General features: G+C 42.4%; 1 protein-coding gene across 1 annotated transcript in view; it reads right to left on the reverse strand.

The window, feature by feature from the left end:
- Positions 1-2,029: 2,029 nt before the first annotated feature.
- grin2aa (glutamate receptor, ionotropic, N-methyl D-aspartate 2A, a) overlaps positions 2,030-14,295 on the reverse strand; it is a 122,132-nt gene continuing 109,866 nt past the window's right edge. Inside the window, exons 10-14 of the mRNA XM_040122483.1 lie at positions 13,931-14,091; positions 10,381-10,470; positions 9,128-9,225; positions 5,767-6,005; positions 2,030-4,000 (exon numbers count right to left, since the gene is read on the reverse strand). Coding sequence (XP_039978417.1) covers positions 2,030-4,000; positions 5,767-6,005; positions 9,128-9,225; positions 10,381-10,470; positions 13,931-14,091 — 2,559 coding nt within the window. The remainder of the gene's footprint in view (positions 4,001-5,766; positions 6,006-9,127; positions 9,226-10,380; positions 10,471-13,930; positions 14,092-14,295) is intronic.

Raw genomic sequence — 14,295 nt, forward strand, 5'->3', positions numbered from 1 at the left:
TTCTGCCATGCACACACGACTTATTCCACACTAAGATGGATACATGATTTATGAGCACATAACAGTGGAGCCTCCTCGGCTCCATCCCTCTCCATCTTGTCCCACCCAACCATTCCACATGACACCCAAACAATGCTGTGAAGGTAAACAGGGGATCCATCTCAAGTAGTCTTCATGTCCTCAAGAGCCAGGTTGATTGTGGATGAAGAGTAACTGATGATCAATTTTTATACCGAATTCCCAGTTAGACTGTAGTGGTTAGATACTGTATAGCACTGTGACTAAGGTATCAACCAACCAACCAAACTTCAATTTTACAAAAACCCGAAGAAATAAAATGAAGTGGCTCTATAACTATCCAAAACTCTTGTGATCTGTCATGTTGATTGAGGAAGGGAAGGAGGAAGGAGGAAAGAATGAAGGAATCGTCCATGGTTTTTTATAGTTATTACCCTGTTTCTCAGTGGCAGGGAGGTCAAAAGACAGAAAAACACATCAGTGCCCACCCCCTCCCCAACTCAGACAAGGTGGTTGTGGACACAGTTGTCATTTCATCCTTTTCTCCCTTGTTAACTCCTCTTTGCTCTCTTCCCTTCCACCATTGTCTTGCTCTTTTGCAGCAGGTGCCACAGCATGACACTGATTTACTAAGCACAAAGTTCAAGGATCAAGGTTCGATTGTACAAGTATCCATCCACCATATCTGTCAAGACACAGTCCCTTTTCAAAACATGTAAAATATGTGTCTGAGAGTGTATATGTGGGTTTTTTCTCTTCTCCGACACAGAAAAAAATAACACATGCAAAATAATCTACTATACTTGATGGTATTTTTAAAAAAGTTATGCTTTTTGTAAAGCAAATGTGGGAGAGAGGTTTTAAAACTAATGGCTATTGTGCTACCAAATAAGCAAACACTAAAATCCTACATAGGGGGATCCGGATGCCAGAATCCCTAATAAATCTTATAGTTTAATAGAATAAAAAAGCAGTACTTTGCAATTATTTTTCTATGTGCAGCGCCACAAATGAAATGCCCATCAATTGCCTCAGGTTTCCCTGCTTGTCTGTCTTTTCGATCAGTCATTTTGTCAGTCTCTCTTTTTTATCTGTCAGTCTGTAAACATTATTCATTGATAGCACCTACATTACTTTCAATTTCCCATCACTACCATGTTCCTTAGCATAGGCCTAACACATAAAACCAAAATCTGACCAAGCACATGATACCTAACTGCCAAAAACGACTGGATGCTCCACTCTGTCCCATTCAGCCGCTCATCTCCTTTCTCCCTCTCTCTCCATTTGCACTGCCAGGTGTCTTGGTGGCCATATTTGTCAGAGTAACAAGCAGCAGACTGTTGGACTAGCTCACTGTGTCCCAGCAATCCTGGGACACCTCCATGTCTGGCCGCAACATCAAATGTGCCCATCTGGTCTCCCTGTCAGGCCTCTTCTATTCAACTAGTAAGCCTCAAGCTTGACAGTGGAAGTGGAAAGGAAAAAGGGGAGAAGGAGGAGGGTTCGAAAGAGAGGTTTTCTTTCTCTATCTCCTCTGATTCTCCTCTCACATAATTTCTCCCATCCTCCTCATCACTTCCTCACTCATTTTAATCATAAATCAACTGCCTCTTTCCTAACAACTCCCGTAGGAGTCTTTTCAGTAACTTAGGCCTTCTCGGTCCTACTAATGGGGACTATGCCATTTCCTACCCTTTTCAAAAACCTAGGGGGTTAATGGTTGCCCTTCTCTTTATACAGGGATACCTTATGGCAGAGTGTCAGCCATGCAGCCAACTCATTGGTACATGGCATGGAATGGACATAAATGGTGATATCATCTGCAAATAGAGTAGTAGTAGTACCGTCATACCCAAGGGGGCACAAGTTCTTTTGGGTTACAATGTCGAAGAGACGAACAAAATTGTAGTGGGGCTATGGCATCCCATAGTGGATAACATAGTTGATAAATTATAATACAAACCCAGAGACGAGTAAGGAGGAGAGAACACATTATTTCTTATATCAACTAAACATCTGACTCCAGACTGGGGATTTTTTTATACACTCGTCTATTGCTGAATTGGGCTGAGTTTAGGACGCCACGTGGGGCCGGGTATGCACTAGTCTTATTGGCTGAGTAAGGCGTTACATGCTCTTTATTGTACATGTCATTAGCTATCCGCCCGTCCCGTGAGCAGTATGAAGTGGTGGATTTAACGGAAGAGCGGAGATTGTTCGCATCGTTGCGAGTTTTGATGGGGGCCGCTCCAACGACCGCTACAGGCGAAGCCACCGCCAGCTGTTTGTAAATATCAGAGGAGCTACGCCCATGAACCAGTCTGCTGCTGGTGTCATCCCTCAGCGAGTGGCTGAGGAAAGGATTTTCCGAGCCATGGGCCGGGTACAGGGACTTGCTCCTCTTGCTCTCCTCCAGGTTGTGGTTAAACAGCATTGATTTGGACCCGGTGCCAAACAGTCTGCCAGAGTAGGGACGCATCCCGAAGAGGTTCGCATAGTGTGAGTCAGATGCGGAGTCCAGGAAGCGATCCTTCTCCTTGAGGCTGACACTACGCGCCGGTCGGCCCAGGTCTACATCCTTAGGCTTTTCTAGCATGATGTTGTCAAAGGAGTGCTGACGACTCAGCCTCAAGCGGTTTCTCTTTTGGACATGTGGTCCATCCGTCTGTGGCCAATACAGACCAAACATTTCGTCTGGTTGCTGCTGCTGTTGGTGGTGCATGGTGGGACTGACCAAGGGGTCTGTGAGGAGCTGGTCCTCACTAATGTCATACAGGTTGGCCATGTGGAGGCATGCTTCACACCGATTATAGGGTGAGCGTGTGGTAGAAACTGAGGCAGATCCAGTAGACGTGTATGGCCCTGCTGGTGGGTAGCTAGCGGTCACTTTGGACAAGCAGGAACGACAGTGTGTCTGTTTGTAGCGATCAATGGATTCATGTGGGGACAAGGAAAGGTTTTTCTCTTTCAGGCTATAGTGTTTAGAGTAAGTTGGGTCTGGTAGAAGATCTGAGTCTGTGTGATGCAAAGGCGAGGAGTTCAGATGAATGATGGGCTGCTCGCACTTTCTATAGTTGTCACTGTGGTCGGAGTAGATCTCGGGGTAATCCAAATCATCTGCAGCAAGGCCACGACTCTCACGGTAGTGAATGGGATCTGAGTGCAGGCTCAGCTCTCGGTCTGAGTCGATGGTGTAGATTTTCTCTCCTCCTCCTCCTCCTACTCTCCCAGTTTGGTTGGTTCCGCCACTGACCTGCTTAGTCTTTAAGTAGGACAGCTCCACCTCACTGCAGTCCCTTGGGTATTTTGACGTCACCGATCTTTTTTTTAAGTTGTCCTTGGGCTTCAGGTGCTTGTTGTTTTCTGGGTCCTTGTAGGAGGCGGCCCTGCTGGAGCAGTCAGAGATGTCAGAGTGGGCTGTGTCCTCAGGGAGATAGCGCTGTGTCTTCATTGACATTCGTGGATCTGGCATCAGCATGTCAGGCATCGGAGGGGGCCCAGGTGGCACCGAACGGAGCGTGTCCACTGACTTCTTCCACAGGGTGCGGGGCGGTTTGGCATTGGTCTGTACTGCATCAGCGCTCACTGCCACCTCCACTGTGTTGGGATTGGCATCATTTAGGGTCAGAGGATGTTGGCCTCCCTGAAAGATGTAGTTGTTCAGGTGGTCTTTGTGGCGGTTAGCAAGATAAGACTGCAGGTCACCAGTATCCCCATAGATCATATCTTTGGGAGCATAGCTTCGGTTGTCAGCATATATGAAGTTGCCCTTCTCTGCCATCATGTCCATGATCATAGGGCCAGCTGAGTGCATGAACTCACGTTTGGGTGAGTTCATGCGGGATCCACCCAGGTTAGACATGTTGGTCATCTGCTTGGCGGACTTAATGAGCTTAAGCATTTTGTCCTGAGGGCTAAAGTCCAGATCTGTCTTCTTCTTCATGTCAATGTGGACTCCATGGATGCAACTCCAGATTCCCTGCATGGATACATATTGATGAACAGGAGGAATGGGGGGAGAAAGATAGGTAGACGAATAAAAAATAAAGAAGGGTAACAGGAGAAAATGAGAGGAGGGGGGAATGAGAAAGGGAAAGAGATAAAATGGAATGTGAGAGGGAAAATAAAAAATACAGTGGGATTGTAAGAGAAATGGAGAGAGAAAAACAATAATGATTACTTATCTACTCTGGCCAAACATATTTGTGCTTTTAATGTTTTATTGAAATTTATTAAATTAATCTTAAATGTTAAAATGGTAGTGACTCAGCACATCACAGTACATTGGACCAACACAGTCTTTTATCTTTTACCTTTAACACAATCTTGAAAAAATATTAAATTAGGCTTTCTTTCTTGCTCTTTCATGTTGCACCCTGCAGTAAAGATGGACATTTATTTTGTTTCAGATATGAATATCTAAACATCCATGTAAGATTGATTTAAGAGAATGTTGTAGTAAAAACAACGTAGTAATTTTGGAAGTACTTAAGTAGGATACAGAAAGGCTGGTTACATTCTGTCTCATAATTTTATGCCCCTAGCCTCCCTTAGAGGCACTACAGGGTTGACAAATTCTTTGTGAAAGAATAACAGTAAATAGCAGAAATTACCATCACTTTGACTGTGAGGGAGATTAAATAAAATATGGGCTTTTTATATGAGCTAACAACAAAACAGCAACTGCCAATCTAGTGTCTGAAATAAATTCCATAGAGCTATCATACTATGTTTTAAGTCTCAGAAAAATAACCTCAAATTCTTTCCTCACTGCGAACATTTCACTGTTCACAAATACATCTTTAAAAAGCATTTATAACATCAACAAATTTAAAGTAATTTTTGGTTTAGCTCACATTTTGTGGACCTTATCAACACAAGATGGACCAGTAAGGATGTCTTTTGCCCTAAATAACTCTGGAGAATGACTTTGAAATAACATCTTTTTCAAGAACCTCACTTTATCTTCTTAAAGTTTTTCCTTCTTCACTATCCCTCTCTGTTAACTTTGCAAACAGTCACACTTTGCCTCAAAAATAGTGCAGAGACACTGCAGTGATTTTAGGGATGCATGTCCATGTCTTCGGTTCTCACGCACAACAAGGGAGAATGCTGACCTTTTAGCAGAATGAGAGAGAATAGATTGATTTAGCATGGGTTGCCGTGATTTCACCAAAAAAACATGCTGCAATTAAGATCTATTTTTGTCGATATTCAGGGCTGCCTCGTGATCCCCCTCCTGCTTCCATCCCCATCCTCCTCTTTGCAGCCCTCCCTCCTTCCCCCTTGTTTCAATCAGTTTCTTAGTTGAGCAGTAGCTCTCTTTCTCTGCATGTGTGTGCGTGTGTGCATGCTTGTTCTGCTCCCTTATTCTGCTGGTGGAAAATAGAACTAAGACAGGCCTGTCTGACCCCAATAACGCAGCATTAGCCCCCAGTATAGTTGCAGTGCTTCACTGCACCTTATAGTCTTGAACATGACCACCGTTAACCCAATCAGACCACCCCAGGCCCAGATATTCACACAGCCAAATACTCACATGTGCACACACTCAATGGCCTGCTTCTATTGGGCCAAATTCAAGACTGCTGTTCCAAACTTTGTCTTGTTTTCATTAAAAATGTAATTCTATGTAAAGCTGTAGCAGGTTTTTGTTCTTCCAAACCACAAAACAGGCAAAAGAGTGCTTGTAGAACATGTCTACACACACAAACATACACCTCCTATACACAAACCAGGCCTTACCCGACTGATGGAGAAAAGAAGACCTGGCTTGCCGGAGCAGACCCCAGTGAAACAGTATCTGAGCCTCCAGTAGAAGAGATGTTCAGAGACAAAGGTGATGAGAGAGAGCCCCATGGCTGTGGCTAGCATGTAGAAGACCCCAGCCATGTTGTCCACATCCAGCTGACTGGACATTACCTCGTTCTTCTCATTGTGGCAAATTCCTGTCAGCCACTGGGCTTCTAGTTCCTCCATTTCGCCTGAAAAGCAAAAGAGCAGAGCGAAGGAGACTGAAATCCTTTAGTGAATGGCTCTTTGGGGTTTGAAAATGATACATTTTAAGCTTAGACATAATATACTAGTGTCTACCCCGATATTGCATTATATGAGACAGATATTTACTGTTAGAATTGCTACTCAAGTCACTTTGCATGTAAATAAAAAAATTCCGTAAAAGCTGTCTTAAAATTTTATCTACTTCTATTTTAATTATTTTATTTGTTTTAAATAGGGTGATGATAAATGTTTGATATTATCTGCTAAGAAAGTCAGGATTACTTTAAAACCATATGTAAAGTATTAAATGGTGTTCTAATTTGTATTTCAGTAGTTTTTCCACCAACAAAAGAATAGAAAGAAAGTGTCTCGAGATTTTTCATAGTGAAATTTAAAAACATATCATCTCATCTTATGAGTGACTTTAAAAAATATGTCAGCCTATATTGTCTGTATGCCAATATATTTCTTTAATTAACTGGTTTTTTGTTGGCTGTGTTTCAAAATAAATTTCTTTGAGCATCCCCAAGCAACTGGGCTTCCAATCCCCTCTATGTTGCCTGATAGGGTGAAGAGATTTTTTCTTTAGTGTTAATGAAGGAAAGGTAGAAAGCAACAAAGACCTTATCTTTCCTCATTTCTCACTCTGCGTTCCCTTCCCTCTGTTCCCCCTCCTTCACTGGCTTCCTCTTTGACATTTGGCGCGTGGCTAATCCAATCTATGCCATTCAGGGCTGGATAACTAAGGTTGCTAGTGGGGAAAGACAAATATCATGGTGTTGTTCAGCTATATTCCTCGGGGGTGCAGACTCACTAAGACATCATTAACCCTTTAGGACAATTGAGGAGAATTTGTCTCCTGTTAGATTTGCAAAGACACTAATGTAGATGTAGCCGTGGTACACCTTTGTTTAATACGACATAATGACATTCTTGGAATTGGATGCAGAAGAGAATTAAGATAAATGAGATTTTTAGCTATCAACAGGTGACTTTGTATCTCTCTTTTTTTTTATTCTTTCTTTTTTTTTCAAATCGAGGGCATTCAAGGGAAAGCTGTGGGGAGCTGCTCCTGTCTGCACTGTTGCTATGACTCTGGGGGGAGGTTTTGCTGAAATTCAAATTTTGTTCTCTTCTCAGCAGCCAGGCAGCTCAGGCAATTGTCTGGTGACCAGTCAGCTGGAACGCACAAACACAAGTCTCAGGGCTTTTAAAAATGTTTTAGTTGAAGCACCTATGACAGAAAAAAAAAATTATTTTAAAATGTCTGAGTGCAATAACAAAAGTTTTTGAAACTCTATGTTTTCCATTATATTTTGAAGAACCACAAATACGAAATCCATTCCGGTTCCGGATATTCACTTAATGTAAGTTTCTACAGAATGCTTATCTGCACTTTGAAATAACTCCTCCTCAGTTACAGACCCTGACTGGATGGTATTTTCTTTCTCAGATTACAATCTTGCCACACTGCCAAAATGCCTGAATTTGGACTATTGCTGCTGCTCCATGATGAATCCATTTAATCAGGATAGTGCTGTCAGAAAGTAGGATTAACAAGTGGTAAGAGGACATTTCCATATTTTTGCCAAGCAGGAATTGGTAAATTGGTAAGACAACAGGATGTGACGGCAAAGTATTCTCAATATACGTATATTTTGTCAAAATTACGTTTTTTTTTTAACCCTCACAGACAAAATGTGACTTGCAGCTGGTTCAGCCAGGTGTGTACCAGCCCAAGTGTTTCCAGACAGCCTGTTTTGTCTCTGTCTGTCTGCCTATTCCTCTTTGTTCTTCACCTTCCTCCCCTCTTCCCCGAGTACATCTTCTCCCTGTCTCCTCTCTGTCTGTGAAAAGCCGTATGCTCTCCACCCACATCGTGTCGATCTGATCAAGTAGCATCTGCCAAGACACAGAGTCGCTGTCATCTATCAAGGGCCTGCCCTCCTCTCATTCCCCGTCACTCTCTCTCACTCTCTACCTGACGCACACCTTCCTAGTCTTCCTTTCCTTCCCTGATTCCTGCCTCGTCCTCTCTTTGACCTCACTCTACCCATCACACACTCACACCATCTCCGTGTTTTTCTGTCTCTTTCATTACTTTCTCCCTCAAACTGTTTCCTCTCTCTCTACCTCCTTCACACACTCTCTTTACATTTCTTTTATCTCCTTCTCCCTTGCTGTCTCTCTTTTTGTCTTGCCCTGTCTTCTCAACTCTCATCTTGCCATTTGTGATTTTTTATCTTATTTTTTTGGCAAATAGTAAGTACAACAGTACTAGAGTTATTAGAATGGTGCAAAGATATTGAGTGACTCGACTTAAAAAGCTACAAGTATAAAAGAATTGACGACAGTGCAAAGAAGACAAAGCAAAACAGAAATCCTGAGTCTGATTTTTGTCAAAAATGATCCAGCCATGAAATATGATTGAGTGGGGCCTGCGTGCTCTGCAGCCCTGATAAGATTTGGTTAGAGAGGATTATTGTGACACCAATGTTCATTTAATCAACTTCAGTGCACTTAATGTGAGTGGCTGTGAACACTTGCATCAGCAAAATGCTTTCGATGTGAAATGTAAATGAATCTGTCACTAAAAGCTCGAGCTGTCTCGCTTTCTCTCTGTTTTGCAGTAGGAAATTGTTTATGTAAGAACTTCTGAAGCTACTGTAATAAAGGAATGTGGTGATTCAGACAGAATAATGCGTAGACACACACAGACCCACAAACACACACACACACACACACACACACACACACACACACACACACACACACACACACACACACACACACACACACACACACACAGATCTGGTGCTGCAGAGGAATACATTAGAATAACTTACACACTTTGCCCTCTGTTTAGAGCAGCCTTTTGTGTCCAGAATAACATCAAAGGACTATTTATACTTCACTGTTTTCCCTTTGTGCTGTCAGCAGACAAGGCAATAGAGATGAGCTCGTTTGTGTGTGAGAAAGTGCGATTACCTGTGTATGAATTACAATGCTGGCAAGGAAAAATAATAATAGTAACCTTCTGCCTTAGTGGATAGCATCACACACTTTGAATTTGTATGCGAGAACGCTGTGTGAGCGTGTTTCTCACCATCTCCGATAATGGCCAGGATAGCCAGATCCACCTGTCGTTTCCAGTAGGAGCCTTTCTGTAGAGCAATGCCATAACCAGTGGTGGCAAAGATATACCTGAACACAAGCGTGTCCAAACACACACACACAGACACACACACACACACACACACACACACACACACACACACACACACACACACACACACACACACACACAAAAAACACATTTTTTAACCTTTATTTCTCCGGATGGTGTCACTGTGATTAAAAATATCTTGAAGGAGATACCTCATGCATAATGATGCACATAAAAGTCATCACCTGGAAATATGGGTCAAAGATATTCAGTCAAAACCACTAAAACAGTTAACATTAATTATTGGCTGAACCCAAACACAAGCAGTCCAAGTCCCTGGCTTTAAAAATTCTCATATAGCTACAGTCACTATATCATTGCATATCTAAATTCAAAGGGTCTCATATTTATCCACTTTTACTGTAGAGTGATGACTGCAGCCTATTCCATCTCAAAATATAATCAAATGTTGAAAAAAATTAACATTGAGGATGTCCGAATGCTTTTTGGTCATGAAAATGTGGGAATGTAAGGTAAGGACGAGGCAGCAGACACGGTTGTCAGCTGTCTTGTTGGAACCCAAACAACAAAATAAACTGAAATCAAATTGCAGTATGCACTTATGTTCATGTCGTCTTTAATGTCAAAGAAACTTTTTGGGAAGCACACTTCCTTGCTTTCTAGCTGAGAGTTAGATGACAAAATCAATACCATTCATGTTTGTAGGCTAAATATCAGCAGCTGGTTAGTTTAGTTTTAGTATAAACACTGGAGACAGGGAGACAGCTAACTCATCAACACATCTCATTTGTTTACGCCATAAAAAGACCAAAGTGTAAGAACAACAAATGGGGGGTTATGTGCCTGACCGTTTCTGTTCAGTACCAGTAACATCCTGTCAAAGAACCCTCGGCAAGAAAGCGAATAGGTGTATTTCCCAAAATGCTCTAACTTTTCCTTTAATACTTCTTATATGTGATGGCACAAAAACTCTGTCCAATAAATGAGCTATTTCAGAAGCAATGTGGCTTGAATCTACATGTATCTGTGCAGTGTAACTCTAAACAAACATCTAAAAAAAACCCTTTACACGAATAACATAGTGTTTTGGACCAAAGAATGTCAGGATCACATTATGGTGTGCAGGAAATCCATACTGAAAGCGTAATTTAAAGAATTAAAGCTTTAGTTACCCGCTGCCAATGGTCACCAGCTTACATCCTTCATCTCTGCCGGCCATGTAGTTCAACACTGCGGCATCATAGATGAAGGCATCCAGTTTACTAGAAAGGAGGAGAAAACAGAAACAGAGGATAGAGACAGAGCAAAACAGACAGAACGAGGAGGATGAAGACAAATAATGAGGGGTTTCAAATTCTTTTAAAGAGAGTGAGTCAGTGAGAAGTGCACAGGAGGAGACAGAAAGCAGAAGAGGGGCTTATTTTTCCAAAAGTGTTGTTTGCGGATCAATTGTAAAGTGTTAAATCATCTCCAATAGGACTGCAATCCAAGCGGAACCAAACGCACAGAGGACACAGTGGGGAGTGGCTGCGGTTCAATACAGCACGCTCCACTGATGATAGGACCTTGGAGGCATATGGACGACCTAAACAAACTTAAAACAGACGCAAACATTTACACTGTCTCTCTCTCATTCTGCCTCTGTGTCCACACGCTGACACACATGCACACACATGCACACAAATAAGCAGGTTGTGAAGTTGAACATAAAAGATCCCAGACTCAGACTGACATTTTCAATGTAACTGATGCCGCCACTAATCGCTGGTCTCTCACTCTCTCAGAGGCCGCACACTCTCCACACGCTCTCGCACACGGACATATACACACAGAGAACCCTGCTAATGGTGCAGCGACTGGCTGGCATTTACTGAATGTCAGATCCAGCCCTCTGACGGAGGCTCACAGCCGATAGTTTAGCTGTGGAATTAGCTTAACCCAGCACTGGCTCCATCCACACGCAGACTGTGTGCCCAAACGTGTGGGGAGCCAGGCGTGTATGTGTGTGTGCTTCACTCTGTGTGTGAGATTCAGATGTGGCTGTAGACTGGTGCCAGTCTGTGAGCGTGGATTTGTGCGTGCACGTTTGCAGATATACTGTAGCTCTAATGGCTTGGAGAGGGATTCAGCCATCACTGATGTGTCACACCTGTATTTGGTTGAATAAAAAGTAGCACCACAGATTTCCATCTATACCTTTGAATGTCATCTTTAACACAGCAAAATGGTCATTTAGTGTGACTCTGAATCTTATTTTACACCACTACAGGGCAACTCTTCAGTGCAGCACATATCCTGTCAGTTTATCTTCTGCACAAATAGCATCTAGACCCCAAATAAAAATTTTAACAGAACTACATTGTATATCCTAATCCAAAACAACTTCACTAAATCAGTAATTTCACAAATACTGTGTAACATTTGCCCACATAGAAACTTTTTGAGTAGTTAAAAGTTTTTCCATAGCATTTAATGTATAAAATTGTTCCAAAATTGCAATTTCAAACCATAACCCTAATAACCCTAATACAAACAAACAAACAAAACAATTTTTTGTCTAAAATTCAGTTTTACTTAAAACATGCAAGGCCGTTTTCAGACTGACAACAGCACTGCATCATAAAAACTCAAGGCGGTGCGTTGGTGGGGCTATGGGTTATCAGAGAGAAAACGAAGTGCAAGCAGTTCAGGTTGAAGGCTCATGCCAAGGGTTTTTGGGTTAAGGCAGGATTTTAAAACTCTGGAAAGTTACCATAATAGTAACTAGACTGGCACTCAGTCAAGTACATACCTCTGCCAAGGCGAAAAATGCCCTATCTCGCAATGTTAAGGCAAGTGATAAAAAAAATTCCAGGATCTGCCCCTTTAACCACATCAGCACTAACATTTAATGGGTTCTTCCCTGGCCCATGCCCCATCCCTCCACCACGTTTGGTGCAAATCGGTTCGGTAATTTTTGTGTAATCCTGCTGACAAATAAACAATCAAACAAAAACCAACAAACAGACACAGGGGAAAACATCACCTCATTGGTGGAGGTAATAAATCCTCTGCTCCACGTATCCTCGTTTGGATGAAGAGGAGGCTGTGTTTTTCTTCACACAGTACTTGTGTCAGCTTGGTCACTGCAGCTTGTTGGTATATGGTGGTGAATATTTGCACCAGATATGAACGTAATGTTATTAAACTGCTTTGTCATTCATTTACTTATAAAAAAAATCTAAACCTTGCTGCTGCTGGAAGTAATTTAGGTTCGGAAATGTAATCAAATCAGTGCAGCTCCCCTGTGCATAGTTTTGGTTCTCGTGGCTGTAACAGATTTTGTGTGTAAAGCCTGTCAGCATTATGAATGATGAGAGCTAATCCAGCCATCGAGCCTCAAACAGCTGAGCGCTGCAGTGTTGCTCATCTGGTAATACCACAGAATAGAATTATCAGTGAGGGTATTACTGACTGCACACACCTGCAGCTAGCTGTGTGTGAACCGATATATATACACCAACATGTGTTTTCATTTCTGAGCATCTTGCTTGTGTTCACGTAGTATTAGTTTACTGAAGTATTTGTCTGTGTATGCGTATTTAAACATTTGCAGTATGTAAATGCAACAGCACAGGCGAGCGTGACGGAGAGTATTATAGATGCTGCAGTGGCTTAAGCTGTCTTTCCGTGTTAACATCCAGTTTATTTATGACTTATGGATGAGAGAGAATGAGTTGAAAGACATAACTGCATAACAATCATGGATCATGAATTACATCCTCATATTTGTTGAGTGTGTGTGTGTGTGTGGTTTTTTTTTTTTTTTTACCCTCTCTTTCCTCCCCCTGAGGCAGCCTGTCCTCTGAGCTGAGAACACTGATTGGATCCCACCCCATAGCCATTAACCTATCAGAAAAACGTTCTTGTCATATCATCTCATCGATCTTTTGTCCTTTACCTTGACCATTTTTTTCTTTTCCTTAACCCATCTTTCCATTCCTTGATGCCCCCCTTACTCTCCTTCACCCTTCCCCTCTCTCTCTTCCCATTCCCTTTTCTACTCTTATCCTCAATTTCCCCGTCTTCTCTTTTCCGTTGCCCTCACTTTTTCATCGCATTACCACTTTCTTCCTCTGTAGTCTCTTGGCCCCTTCCTCTTGCTCTCCACCCTTCCATCATTTCCTCCAATCAGACACTTTGCCCTTGGCCTCCTACCCCACCCTTTTTCCTCTTTTTCTCATGTGATGGTGCGATGAGAGTCACCCCTCTGCCTCTCCTCCTTTCTTTTCTTTTTACCATCTTTACCTCCACTTTCCTATCCATCCAACCCTCTCAAATTGTTCCAGTCTTTCATTCTGTCCTTGGTTAGCTTTGTGATAACCCTCCCTCCTTCCCTTTCTTACACACACACACACACACACACACCTCCACCACCACCACCAGTCCCATTATAGAGACCAGTACTAAAAATAGCTCCTCCTAGTTCCCAATGAGGAAGCCCATTCATCCCCAGTCTCAGAGGAGCTGTCACACACAGATACACTCACACATGTGACAGTAAGAACACTCACAGACATGCAATTACACACACTATTATGTGTAGGTACACAAACACATACACACACAAAATAGAGTTTTTTGAGGTTGACAAATGAATATTTTGCATTAGTGAAATAGTTTTTGATCACGGATCCGTAAGGAGTGTGCTAACTAACAAAAATGCGCACAGTGTATTCATACCCTGTTTTGAGGCTGACAAGTGCGTCCTGGACACCAGTTTGGTGATACTTCACCATGTACTGGTGCATGGCAGGGTAGTTCTTCCGGATGTTCCTCTCTGTGGATCCATTTGGAACCGTCCCGAAGCGGAACGGAGGTGAGTATGCATACGGGTTTTGAAACTGTGGCAGAGGAAGAATAGTGGAGCGGAAATAATGACAGAAGGAAAACAGAGGGAACAGCAAAGGTTAAACACAAACACAGAGGGTAGGTTGTACCTCACTGGTACCCCACTGGTAAGATATTAGTCACAGAGAAGCATGAACTTTCCTGTAATTGTCTAAACTCTTTATTAGTTTCCCTGTTTCAGCACTAATATAATTAGG

This window comes from Xiphias gladius, chromosome 3 (genome assembly GCF_016859285.1).
Source record: "Xiphias gladius isolate SHS-SW01 ecotype Sanya breed wild chromosome 3, ASM1685928v1, whole genome shotgun sequence".
Taxonomy (NCBI): Eukaryota; Metazoa; Chordata; class Actinopteri; order Istiophoriformes; family Xiphiidae; genus Xiphias; species Xiphias gladius.